Source organism: Solea solea, chromosome 20, assembly GCF_958295425.1.
Source record: "Solea solea chromosome 20, fSolSol10.1, whole genome shotgun sequence".
NCBI lineage: Eukaryota > Metazoa > Chordata > Actinopteri > Pleuronectiformes > Soleidae > Solea > Solea solea.
In genome coordinates, this window is record NC_081153.1 from 4,255,379 (window position 1) to 4,268,853 (window position 13,475).

The 13,475-nt window shown below is 41.1% G+C and overlaps 1 protein-coding gene across 5 annotated transcripts in view; it reads left to right on the forward strand.

The window, feature by feature from the left end:
• The window catches only part of adcy2b (adenylate cyclase 2b (brain)), a 59,634-nt gene that overhangs the window by 6,802 nt on the left and 39,357 nt on the right, over positions 1-13,475 (forward strand). For 4 of the 5 annotated variants that reach the window (XR_009234083.1, XR_009234084.1, XM_058619836.1 and 1 more), the window contains exons 4-6: positions 6,824-7,021; positions 11,586-11,747; positions 12,758-12,907. Coding sequence is in view for 3 of the 5 variants with exons in the window: in XM_058619836.1 (XP_058475819.1) it covers positions 6,824-7,021; positions 11,586-11,747; positions 12,758-12,907 (510 nt within the window). In the remaining 2 variants the exon portion in view is untranslated. Of the gene's footprint in view, positions 1-6,823; positions 7,022-11,011; positions 11,077-11,585; positions 11,748-12,757; positions 12,908-13,475 lie in introns of those variants that run through there. The other variant, XM_058619838.1, reaches the window with a different exon arrangement.

Genomic DNA, 13,475 nt, shown 5'->3' on the forward strand with positions numbered 1-13,475 from the left:
CATAGTAGAGCACATACAGGTTCAAGTACCTGAGATTCATGTTTTTCTTACAGGTGCGGTATAAACACACCCGAAGGAAGCATTTTGAAAGAGTTAACGTTTCCTTAAAGCGTCGAGCACATCACTTTCTTTACCGTCTTTTGCCTCATTCTACTCGTCCTCCTCACTTACAGATCGGAAACTGCAAAAATTTCACGTCAGATAAAAGACTTTTGTCTTTACAACCCGCACTTGCACAGTAACATATTATTTCCAGGAATCAGATAGAATCCATGTTGTTAGGAACAGAGAGTGAGTGTCGGAATAGCAGGGATTTGATTCGGCACGAGACTATTTGAGACAGGGAGACAAAAGTGTGAGTGTATGATTATACGTGACAACATAAGAGGCTGTGAAGCAGCACTTTAAATTGCAGCATCGCTGCAGCAGAGTGGATCGAGAGAGAGACAATAGTTTGTTTCGGAGCTGTGTGGGTGTTGGTGCTTTTGTCAAGTGAAAAGTGTTGTTTTGGCCAAAAACTCTCAAACACAAACACAAGCTATTGTTTCTCAAGTGCTGCTTTTGTGTGTTTTTTTTACGAAATAACTGTATAAAGGGGAAGCCGTGGTTGTTGTTGTTGTTTCAGCTTGATTGTTTTGTTGCTTTATGTTCATGACGAGCTGTGGACTTAAACTTTTGTGTGTGTGTTGTGGGTACCTAAATGTGTTTACACCATCACTTTATGGGGTATTGTCCTTCCTAATGGGAAGCACATAGCGTAAATTATTACACTTTAAGGTGAGGGTAATGTCCTCTGAAGTCCTCTGTGTGTGTGTGTGTGTGTGTGTGTGTGTGTGTGTGTGTGTGTGTGTTTGTGTGTGTGTGTGTGTTTGTGTGTGTGTCACGCCCGGAGGCTGCTTTCATTCAAGTCCTGTTACATTCAATTGAACGCCATCGCAGGGTCATTCCCAGGAGAGAACCCGCACCTAAATCAATCCCTTTATTTATGTTTAAGACAAATCAATGGATCTCATTGCCCCAGGTGGTCGATTTAATTCTGCAGGTCCCTCTCTCCCTCTCTGAACCCGTGCACTTAAATCTCCACGGCCTCCCCTAATAATCACCCATTGTCGACCAGATCCATCACATATTTTTTTCTTTCTAATTTGTTTATATCAAATCACAGTCAGTCTTCTTGTCTATAGTTATGAAGTGATTGTTCAGTGAGGCATCAGCGTTTATTGCTGGTAGTAGAAGAATGCCAGGCATAAATGGAGGGTGGGGTTTGCAGCTGGGGTGGGGGGTAGGGTTGGCTGGGCTGCTGAGAGAGAGGGGAGGATGTTGTTGTAAGTGTTCAGGCTTTATCAGCGAGCCGACAGAAACCCGACCAAAGCGGCGCTAATGCTCTAAAAATTGCTGCACACGTTTATCTTTAACCACAGATCAGGGCTAGAGTGGGTGAGCAGTGTAGTGATTTTAAAACAAAGACTTCTCCACCCACCCACTGCCCAGGCCTGGGTGTGTCCATTCTGTATGCAATTGCATACGTGTTTATGTTTGTGATTTTGTGTGTGTGTGTGTGTTTCTCGGGTGTGTTAACCTGAGGAAGTTTCCCATTTCCTTTGTAGAATTATCTTAGTTTTTTAAGTAAAGAAAAATCCCTCTGGCTCTTTTTCTTGTTGCCTTGACGTTGTATTGACTTGAATATGCATAGGTATGTGCATGTGCGTGCGGGAGACATTGTGAGCTGCTTTTTTTGAGGGTTAAGACTTAGTTTAAGTGCTGGTAGTGCTGCTACTAACGATTATTTTCATAATCGGTTAATCTGTCATTTGTTTTCGCGATGAATCATTTGGTCCATAAAATGTCAGAGAATGTTAAAAAATGTTGATCGGTGTTTGTCAAACCTGGAAATGATGATGCTCTCAAATGTCTTGTTTCTGTCCACAAACCAAAATTATTACATTTTTAATGATTTCTTTGTTCTATGGAGCAAAGAAACCAGAATATATTCACAAAAAAAGAAGCTGAAACAATCAGAAGTCTTGTTTTAATCATTTATGAAATGAAAAGAAGCTTCAAACCGATGAATCGATTATCAAAATAGTTGACGTTTAATTTTTTTTCGACTAATAATCGATTTGTCAAGTCATTGTTTTAGCTCCAAGCGTTAGTGTTAAAATTAGGTTAAGGGTTAAGGTAAGGTATGTAGTAGAGTTGATTTAAGTCAGGATAAGGGTAGGTATGTGTGCGTGTGTGTAGTTAACCAAACATTTATCAAACGTCTATTTAACAAGTGACATTTCAAACCCCATTTGACAGTTTAACAGAGATCAATATTACATCTAGTAATGGAACATCAGAAATATACGGCCCCATTATTGTCATTGATTACATTGGTATTGTTTTACGGTGTTGGCAGTTTATGATCATGAGCGAGCCATTTTTCTTAGCACTTCTCAGAATGTGTTGATATAATATCAATAGCCTCTACATACATTCATTTATTGCCATTTCATCAGTGGTTTGATAAATGTGGGGGTTGTGAGAACAGGGTGGTTTTTTTTAGAATGATGGATCACCATTCCGTTTCATTGGGGGCAGGAAGGTGAATGAATGAATGAGGTGAAATAGATGCTGTGACATCACTGACTGAGCCGTGGTCGGAGCTGCAGCGACACAAAGCAACAATGGTCTAAATACAGACGCTGGACCTCAAGCAATAATATAAATAATAATTCTTTGAAACGGTGAACTGATGTAGTGAAAATAAAATAAATAACATAACAGTTTATTTCTCCCAAGTACTCTCTCTGGGCATAAACCTATGTACCTGAACTCCTCAAGTGCTATTCCATTCGTTTATACTTTAAAATGACACCTCACACAGTCAGTCAGTTACATCTCATGTCTGTGTCAGTGTAAAGTCTCAACAGGAAAGTCTCTCATGAAAAGTTTTCCCCTCCGTTTCATCGCACATGTATGATGTTGAAGATCAAAATGGCTGAATTCTACCTACGTCCTTTAATAATATATCCGTCCTTTAATTGCTTTGTCGCCCCCAAAGTGTTAAAAATGTATCGTCAGGAGCTGGTAAACTTAAATCGGAGCAACAGTTAAAACAATTTCCTTCGGGATAACAAAAGTATTCTGATTCTGATTCTGATTCAGCAGAAAGTATGACAAAGAAACGTCAGTGTCATTATTTAATAGGCAGCCAGTGTACCTAATTTATTACTGCCACTATCAAGAGGTGCACATGGTTACCTCAGCCAAGAGGTCATGTTTTCACTGCTCTGTCTGTCTGTTTTTTGTAGCTGTATTTCTCAAAAACTACCCAATTTTGGTGGCGACGTGGTACATGACCTAATGAAGAGCCATTTCACTGAATACCAGATCTAATAAAGGTGATTTATAGCTGTTTGATGTCTCAAGAAAAACCAGGACTACTGCACAGATAGAGGAGTACTAATATCTATGAGTAAAATCTGGTATGGATCTTGATTTTTTGTGTCGGTTGAGTTATGCTCCTTTGTAGCACGCACCAGTTTGTCTGTGTGTTTCCGAAGTTGCTATAAATCTGTGTTTAAAAAAAGAAGCGTGTTATAATTCAGTGAGTGACACAGCTGTAATTCCTCCTGCTTCATATTAATTACCACTGATTAGCCCTTTAGTTCTGTCAGATCCTTTATATGACAACTATTCATTTCCTCACTGACAGTTTCCTCTATATCCATGTAACCACTTTCCTCATGGCTCATCCTTCACATGTACTGTATATCATTTCATTCATGTTGCTGTGGGGAGTCTTCGCTTGTGTGAATGTGCTTCAAAACTGTCGGGATCCTCTGAGCAGCGACGCCCCGCTGCTGTGCCCTCTGGCATCTTTTTTCCGTGTGATTGTGAAATGACCATTTCTTCACCCAGCGCTGATGAAGTCTGGCCCTTGGGTGCTGTATGACGAAAGGCCGTGTGATTATACAACTCAAGTGATAACATGGAAAGTCTGTTTTGCTTTTCCTAAACATGTGTGTATATGTACACGCAGGTAGTATCAAATTCTTCCTGATTGGTCCACTAAAAATATTCAAACTGCATTTCAACTGACTCTCAACTCACTGTCATTTCACTGCTTCTCTTTCTGGCAGCTGCTGCCACTGCTGCCGCTGCCGCCGCCGCCGCCGCTGCTCTCTGTCTCAGTAGAATAGCTGGATAACCAGACTGAAATAAAAAAAAGAGGAAATAATTGTTCTGGCTTACAATGCGGTACATTATAGCACGCGGGCACGGCTCCCGCCCTCTATGCTACGTCGAGGGAAATGGCTTTTAATGGTTTGAAAAAGGGTTTGAACAGGATTAGATGACCTACAATTACAAAGGGTGCAAAGTGTGAACGCTTCTTTTTTTAGGTAACACTTAAAAGTGGAAGAGAGCTTTCACCCACCTTACTTAACATTTGTGTACGTGGGCCGTGTTTCTATTGGTAGATTGACAGGTTGTGAGTGTGACATCTTGGGTTTTCTGGATTCTTATGACGTCACCCCTAAGAATCTGAAGTGAAGTTTTGATGTTTTGATTCGAGATTTGACTGTGCATCCAGACATTCACAGACGTATTGTCTGTTTTCCTCTAAACTGGAACATAATTAACAAAATGGCATCTTGCTCTATTGAAGAAGACCTGAAACTAGCCTGTTGTCTACACACCAATGTGTGCTACGACACCCTCTCCAGACTCGTACTCAATCGCAGTTTGGCGTTATATGTGTGAGCATAATAGTTAGAGGTAGGAAATGTGTGCCGATGCCAGAGGACAGGTCTCTCTGCCTCTGATGCCCCGCTGGTATTTCTGTGAGTTTGCAGCCTTGTTTACATCTTCATTGGGATTCAATCAGTGCATCAGGATGTGGCGTCAGCAACCGGGTCCTATGGGATTCCTTCACCAGACCCTGACTCATACCGTCTCTGCTACATCATGCTGCTACATTGATACACAGTAAAAAAAAAAAAAGCTCTCTTGCTTGCATTTGCTCAGGCCCCAATAGCTTCTATTTTCAGCAAGCAGTCAATAAAATGTCAAATCAGCCATAAATTGAAGGTTGAGTCTGTGGCATCTTTTCACTCCGTTCCTGTAAAAGCCGCTCTGGTGAAATTTGTGTTGAGAGATTTAGTCCCATTTCTGTGCCCACATTGATGTTAATTTTTTTCTCTGTGGAAGCAGTGACATCTAAATCGCACAGCGGCTCCCTGATTTAACGTTTACAACTGCTGGACCTGTCAGTGCAATCACGACTTTGGAATAAAGTTAAAACACGGGTGCTGGGTATAATCAGGTCTGTCTGTGGAATCTGTCCTCTCTGTGAGCAAAATTATGGTGATTTTGCAGCTGTTTCATAATTTATTATGCGCTGAAGAGGGCAAAACTTAATGTTATTTTTTTGTTGTAATTACTGGACTCTAAATATGAGCACAGGCTTCGAGACAGAAGGTGTTTTATTACAAAAATAAACTCGCAAAAGGTACAACTTGAGCTTGCAGGCACGCTGGGCTTCAAACTGGGGTCTGAATAATGGAAGTGGACAGGCAGAGGCTCTGAGCTCTGAGTGGGCAAGCAGGCAGCGAGGCAGGCGAAAGGTTCACTAACCAGGAGAACAGACGAACGTGGGGCTCCGTGTCAGTTTTAGACAGGGCAGACAAAGCATCAGCACCCTGAAAATGGCAACTGGCAAACAGGCATCTTCTGGATCTCCAGCGCGGAGGCTGTGAGCGTGACTAACACTTGACATGACTGAATGATCGCATGGAGTCATCCTAACAAAGAGGGCACTTCATTTCAGTCCTTGAGTCCATCATCCTCTACAGTGCTAATTTGGTGACATTTTTGAGGCATCCAGTTTACCAGAATAGTAATGTAGTTAGATTCTTTCTATTTTATGGGATCAGATTGGACTTGGTTATGCGAGGTTTTCCTCCTTGAAGTTCACATTTATCTCAAGCGGTAAAGACTGGTTTATTTTAAAGGTACAACTTGAAACGGAAATGCGAACCGGATCAGTTATCATTCCAAACTTTACTGTGGCAAGCAGAGCTGCACTAATGAATCTAATGTGCCTTCTTCTTTTTTTTTGTCTGGCATGGTGGTGGTGTTTGTGGTCAGCTGCCACAACTGCGGAAGCAAACACAACTCAATTAATCACCCTTTCATTTTTCTGGGACTTACTGAAAATACTAGTTCACTGATGGCGAGAACAATGAAATAAAGTTTCAGGGAATCATTTGTGTGCCTGTTCAGATAAAGTACAGCAGGAAAACTTTTCTCTTTTCTACATTAATGACCTGTTCCCCCTGTAGACTAAACATGGCATATTAGAGAGGGAAGAAAGAACTGGGGTCGACTCAGGTCAGTGTGGTCAGTCAAAGAAGCAGTGCATGCACGTGTGTGTATGTGTACATGTCAGATTTACATTTATATCCATTGTTGGATTGGACATTTTGATGTTTTGAGGACATTTTTATGCAGGTCCTCACTACTTTTTGAGGGACAAGAGTTGGTGTTAGGGTTAGGTTTGGTATGTGTTTGTGTGTGTGTGTGTGCTTACTCTAAATGCTGACTTTGACAGTACACGCACAAATGTGATGATGAAGCACATTCTGTGGACGCAGACAGACTGTCTGCTGCTCACTGTGCCGTCTGTTTGTCTCTGTGTGTTGTGTCATACATTATGTCCTATCTAGTGTACAAAGACATGATGCATGCACGTTTTTGTTATTCTAACCTTGTTTGCTGGGTTTAAGATTAAAGTTTGGCGTTATCTGTGTTTTACTCTCTTTGTGTGTCTCTTCAGAAAACAGAGGACCACTTGACGTTCCTGATCACGGTGCCCGCCGCCCTCTTCCTCTTCCTGTCCATCTTCATCCTCGTCTGCATCGAGTCAGTCTTTAAGCGGATGCTCCGCCTCTTCTCGCTCCTTATATGGGCCTGCCTGGTCACCATGGGTTACCTGTTCATGTTTTCAGGAGGGATACTCAGTCCATGGGACCAGGTACGTGTGTGTGTGTGTGTGTATTTTTGTTTTACTTGTGCAAGATTGTAATTATTACACGACATGTGGTGTGGGCTGTGGTTTCCTGATTTCAGACAGTGGTAAATAAAAGCTTATCACACGATTCTTATTTCCAGCAGATTAATTGTCACTGTTGATGACTTGGTAGCTGTGGCTACATATATGTATATATATATATATATATATATATATATATATATATATATATATATGTATATACAGTATAATGCAGTTATTAACTATCTAGTGTGAGCACACAAGTGAAAAACACTGTTTCTGGTAGAATCCTGTGAAATATGTATATGCAGTCGTGATTCAGGGGGAAAAAAACTAGTATTTTAGTAATGGTAAGTGTGTTTTTCAGCATTTCCTGTTATCAGGGTTTTTTGAAAGAAACAGTTTTAATCTGAAGCATTTAAAGTTGAAGGCTCACATTAGTGCTGTGTCATGTTTTGAGAGGCTCTTTTCAATTTGGCCCAGTATTTAAATGCTGCACCAACTGAGTTGGCAAAGCTACAAAACACACTTTTTTTTCTTGACTTGGCCTAATTTGTATTTATTTTAACATGAGCAGGGACAGTTAGATGTAGGAGGTTTGTATACCTGTTATGTACCACTGTCCCATTATGTTTAGATAAATGTCAAACTCACTGACGTGCGATGTTCGTTGAAAACATGAGCTCTGTCTGTCTGTCCTTGTGCTCTTTGTCTGTTTCCGCTCAATGTGATCAAAAATGATCCATTAATGTTCAATTCAACATTAGGTCAGTTGTTTACCTATTAATATGACTGTTAACAAACAGACACACTGTATGTGTTATAGGGGAGGTTAAGTCTGTCGATGCATACATTGAAATGAAGTCCATTTATCTTCTTCTGATGTGGGATACACGACTCTCTGTGTGTGTGTGTGTGTGTGTGTGTGTGTGTGGGGCACCAAATTAATTCCACATGTGACAAGTGTTAATGAGGCCTGATGAGAGCTGGAGGTGAGCAGATCAGCAGACAGACACATTAGTTTTCAGTGCCAGACTCTCTCTCTCTCTGTGTCTCTCTCTCTCTGTCTTAGGAATCCTATTTTCTCATGCTAACACCCTGTCTCCCCCTATTCATCAAATCCCATTTTCTCTCCCCAGCTTCTCCACCTGCATCCTCCTCTCCTGTTAGACCCCAACCCCATCATACCAAAACCACCCCACCCCCACCTCTTTCTCTGCCTCCTCTGGGATGGAGATATTTTTATCATCAGCCACCTGTGAGAGCATAATCATTCTGCATTATTAATCATTCTGTTCTGCTCTCTTGACTCCTCCACCTCTATCTGTCTATCTATCTATCTATCTGTCTGTCTGTCTGTCTGTCTGTCTGCCTGCCTGCCTGTCTGTCTGTCTGTCTGTCTATCTATCTATCTATCTATCTATCTATCTATCTATCTATCTATCTATCTATCTTACTGTAAGCCTGTCAGTCTCTCTGTCTGGCTGTTTATTCTGGCCGTCTATTTCTTTCTCTCTCTCTCTCTCTCTCTATATATATATATATATATATACACCCTCTGTTTTTCTGTCTGACAAGGCAAGAAATAAATTTGTTGGGAGAGCAGAAATCCGGCGAAAAGGAACAGTTGGAAGTATAGGCTGCTTTCAGTGGGCTGGATTGATTGGGATTACTGAGAAAACAGCTTGTCTGATGGAGCACACACAGAGCTAATAACAGTAAGGGCCTAAAAAAGGGAGAGGAGAGAGAGAGAGAGAGAGAGAGAGAGAGAGAGAGAGAGGCTGATGCACTGCTCGGTCATTCACTTTTAACCCGTCCATCCAACTCCAAATATGCTTGCAAATATCTTGACCACATACTGTGCAGTCCAAGTCGTGTCTGGCTTGGACGTTAGGCCGTTTTTTAGCCTGGAAGATATTTAAATAATTCAATCATTTTAAAAATGATCTGCTGGAAGAAAATCTCCAGTTTCCTTTTTCATTCATTCATTCATTAATTCATTAATTCATTCATTCATTATTTGCGGTAAAGCAATTATTGAGAGTTTGTTTACAGAGATAATCACCTGGTGACACAAAAGTCAATGTCCTCACCGGATAACAAAGCACAACTTGATTAGGTAAACCAATAACTATTGATATGTGGTTCAGGTCAATGCAGTAATGCAGTAATATTTGCTGGAGTGGAGGAATGTCGTGGTTTCCTCATTAGTCTGTCACATTATCCTCTCACTCAACGTATACACTGTTTTCCGCTATTTTTCCCCGGTATAGTGAAATGCAGACGAGTATTGGACGTTTCCATCATGTGATCGGGGAGAGAAGTAAGCGTGTGCTGCTTTTGTCTGAGGGAGAGAAGAAAGTAATTGAGGAAGCTAAAGTGAGATGATAGCGGCAGCTCCCATCTGGAGATGTTTGGCGGTGTATTAGGATTCAGGCTGGAGTGCTGTAGAGATGGAGTGTGTCTGGGTGCCCGCGTTGAAAGACAGAAGCAGGTGATGCAGCGTAAATTGCTCTGCCAATCCTTATTCTTACAGCTGTCCTGCCCTGTGCCTCCATCTGAGGTGGGAGTTCAGGGTTACGGCGAGATACACAGAGCACATACTGCGACGTCAGCGTTCTTCCAAATGTTGTTTCCCATAGCAACAAAAAAGTCTTAGCCTACACACACACACACACACACACACACACACCTCGATCTGTGTTCTCTGTGCTCAGGTCTTCTTTTAGAAAGAGCCAAACAATTACTTACTTCCAATGTTCTAGATGTTCTTGCTTGATCAAACACAATACGTCAGCGGTGTCAGTAATAGCTTTTCTATGAATTATAACCTACAGTTTATAATGTGTAAGCACAACAATAACATGAAGGCAGAGCTCTGCCTGCACAATGTTGCAGGAGAGGAGTTATTGTTTATAGGCTTAATTAAAGAGAGCGTGGTTGTATGAGGTATTAACACGTTATCAGCCCACAGTTTCTGAGACACAAATGCTTGCTCTCACTGAAAACATGAGTTTAGCCACTTTAACAAAAGGCTCTTTTAAAGAATCTATGCCTGCTACAGTTCCTCAGTTTTATTTAGGCTGGAAAAAAGAAGTTTGTGAAGCGCTCGCTCGCCACACCAAAGTCCATAGAGAATATCAGTGATGTACAGCGATTCACACGTTTTATTTTGTGACGTCTGCGTTTGAAATCCTTCGTTCAGGTTTACTCAAGTGACACAAACGTACCTCTTAAAGCTCCTGAAAATGATCATTTCATCTATGGAGCTGAAAAAAAGGCTGCCTTAAAGGTGAGATAAAGAGTCAAAGACATGCTTAAGATTTTGTAGACTTAAGCAGGCATAGATTTCATGAGGCAAGGCTTTTGTTAAATGACAAAAAAAAAAAGCACTGGGCTCAGCAAAGTCCGTGTTGATATGTGTCAAAAAAAAGTCTAACCTTGATTTATCTCTTTAAATCATTCTTAAGATATCCAGGAGTAGATTTAATCTGTTTTTATTCTCTAAGTAAATAATAGTAAGTGGTTAAAATCAGGAGTCCTCACTCCTCGCTGTGTCACGAGCTGATTTTGTGAGATAGTGATGCACTTCTTGAATTCTTGATATCTGAGCCACACTGAGGTTTGTTTTTAGGTGTTTTTTTTTGTTACTGCAAGCTGTCAAACTCAGTATGTTATTGTTTCGCGGACAATTTCTCTGAACCTGAAAGACACAGGAAGTAAACAGACAGGCAGGAAGGTCAGAGTTCATCCCGGTATCCCCGTTGAACCGTGACACGTTGGATCTGATCGCCACCAAACAGGAAAGGGTGTACTGAGGGGGAAGTGGACAGGCACGCAGCCGCAGGAGGAGGTTAAGGTTATCGATGTGAGTTATCAATGCAAACAACATGAAAGAAACACGCATGTGTGTGTACATACACACAATATACACACGTCCACAGGGTCAGAGCAGACCAGAGGGCAATGGAGTCAAAGACGGATGGCAGCATCAAAGGAGAACGGACGGATCACAGTAAAGATGCGAGAAACCGCATGTAATTATTTTCCACAGTGAAGTAGCACACTGACATTTATTCCCACATGATTGAGTATCTCCTGTTTCAGACTTCAGTGTTTTTTTTTCTTGTGTGCTCCTCATATTAGATTTTCTTGGCGGTTTATCACATTATTTATTTACTTTTTTCTGCAAAACTAAGTGAGCGGCCCACTCATCTCTAATAATTTATCATAGGATCAGCGGTTTGTCATTGGATCTCTTTGTGTGAAAGAGTGGGCTGTGTTCTGTGTTTAGACGAAAAAGCAGACAGAATGAAAACACAGAGCACAAATCTTTTTATTTGCATGGATCGTAAATTCTGCCAATTTCTTTTTGTATTTGTCCGAAATGTGTTGAGCCTTACGTAACGTGAGAGAATGACTGTCCACTATGCTTAGAAGTGTTTTTCTCGTATATATTTATCTCAAAACACTTCAATTAAACCCTTTATTTGGACAAGTATCTTCTCCCACCTGCAGATATCTTCTCGTTTCGCCCCTTTTTCAGGTGTCGTTCTTCCTGTTCATCGTGTTTGTCATCTACACAATGCTGCCTTTCTCCATGAGAGGGGCCATTATCGCCAGCGCCATCACCTGCTCCTCACACACTGTCACCCTTAGCATCTGTCTGGCCAAGACCGTCCCAGACCTGGAGCCTTTAGCCTGGCAGGTAAGTCTATTTTACTGCAGTATTTGTTGCAGCAGAGGCATTGTTGTATCCAAATAGTGTGGTAAAGTGGTTCAATAGACGATTAACAATGATGAGTCACATTTCTTTTTACAATGTCTGGGTTGTAAAACACTGAACATGTCTTACATCGTTGTGGCACGGCACATCCAGCAAAGCCTCCTGAGTCAAATGAACAGCCTTTTAATGTACTCGGGGAACAGCTCCTAAAACACTTGCTGTAACTGAATGCACCCTTGACACCGCTGCACAAAATCCCTGACCACAAACAGAAAACTACTGCTTGAGCTTCTGTTCATCCGCAGCATTAAAATTCAGTTCTAACAGCACTGAAAATGCCTCTTGGATGAGAGGTGAAATGTCTTCAGCTAACTGAGGATCATTCTCAGTGTGGACACTGAAGCCACAACACATTCCCTAGCTCCTTAAACCTTAAAGTAACCCTGAAACCAAGTTGTAACCCCTTAAAAAAAAGACCTTTACAGTTGTAAGGACCGACCAACATGTCCTCAAAAATCTAAATACATTTAAAATTGTCCTCACAGCCGACTTCAGACATGTGTACACAAACACACGCACACTCTTCCCAATCAGCCATCCAAGAAAAACCCCACTGATTACACTAATCATGATGGTTTCTCACTCTTCCCATTTGCCTCTCTTTCCCTCGCTCTCACACATACAAAGTGGAAAAGCATACCAACAATAAAACATGCGTCAAGTTGCTCATTGCCCTTGGATACAGCGCCAAGGACAACCTATTGATATGCATGGTCACATTTGAAAGAGCCGGACGTTGATGTAGTGGTGGAAAAGCACAGTTGAAGTGTCCTCAGGTCAATTTTCATGAGGTAATCATGCAGGATTTAAAATGGAAATAGGTCAATAGTGGGTTTATGAATTTACAAGCATATCTGGAGTTTATTGCTAATTGGAATTATTCTCATTCTTTGTGCGTGTGTTATATATGTGTGTGTGTGTGTGTGTGGCAGATCTTAGCGAACGTGATCATCTTCACCTGTGGTAATCTGGCCGGAGCGTACCACAAGCATCTTATGGACCTGGCTCTCAAACAGACCTACCAGGACACCTGCAACTGCATCAAGTCGCCCATCAAACTAGAGTTTGAGAAGCACCAACAGGTATGTGTTAAGTTTGTTTGATGGTCAGAATGGAATTTATATGAGGGGTAAGATCCTTGCCTTACTTTATCTGTGGTTTAAAAATGTTCCAGTACAAGATTACAATTAAAATATACCCTTGTTTTAACCCTTAGTGCTCATGCACTGTGCCACAGGTGCACCGTTGGTAAATTGCCGTAGGAACAATACACAACTACTTATATGGACATCCTGGGGTGTGTGATTATAGGTCACATATTCAGGCATTAAATATGTGTGTGTTCTTTTGTCTTTTTATGTGTTGTTGGGTCAAAGTTATGATTCATTTTATATTGCAAATTTCACCAATTATCCGATATTACTTTTTGCTCAGGTGTGTTTGTATAGTTGGTGAAAATTTTTCATCAGATTACCTAGGTTGTGTGAAAAAAAAGAATATAAGACACTTTATATTGCAAATTCTTATACCCTCTGTATATACAGCATGTTTTAACATAGTAATGAAAATGCTCTGTGTTCTTATGGTTAATACCTAACCATCGCCTGTTTGTGAAATGATACTCACACATACTTATTATGTATTATTGTC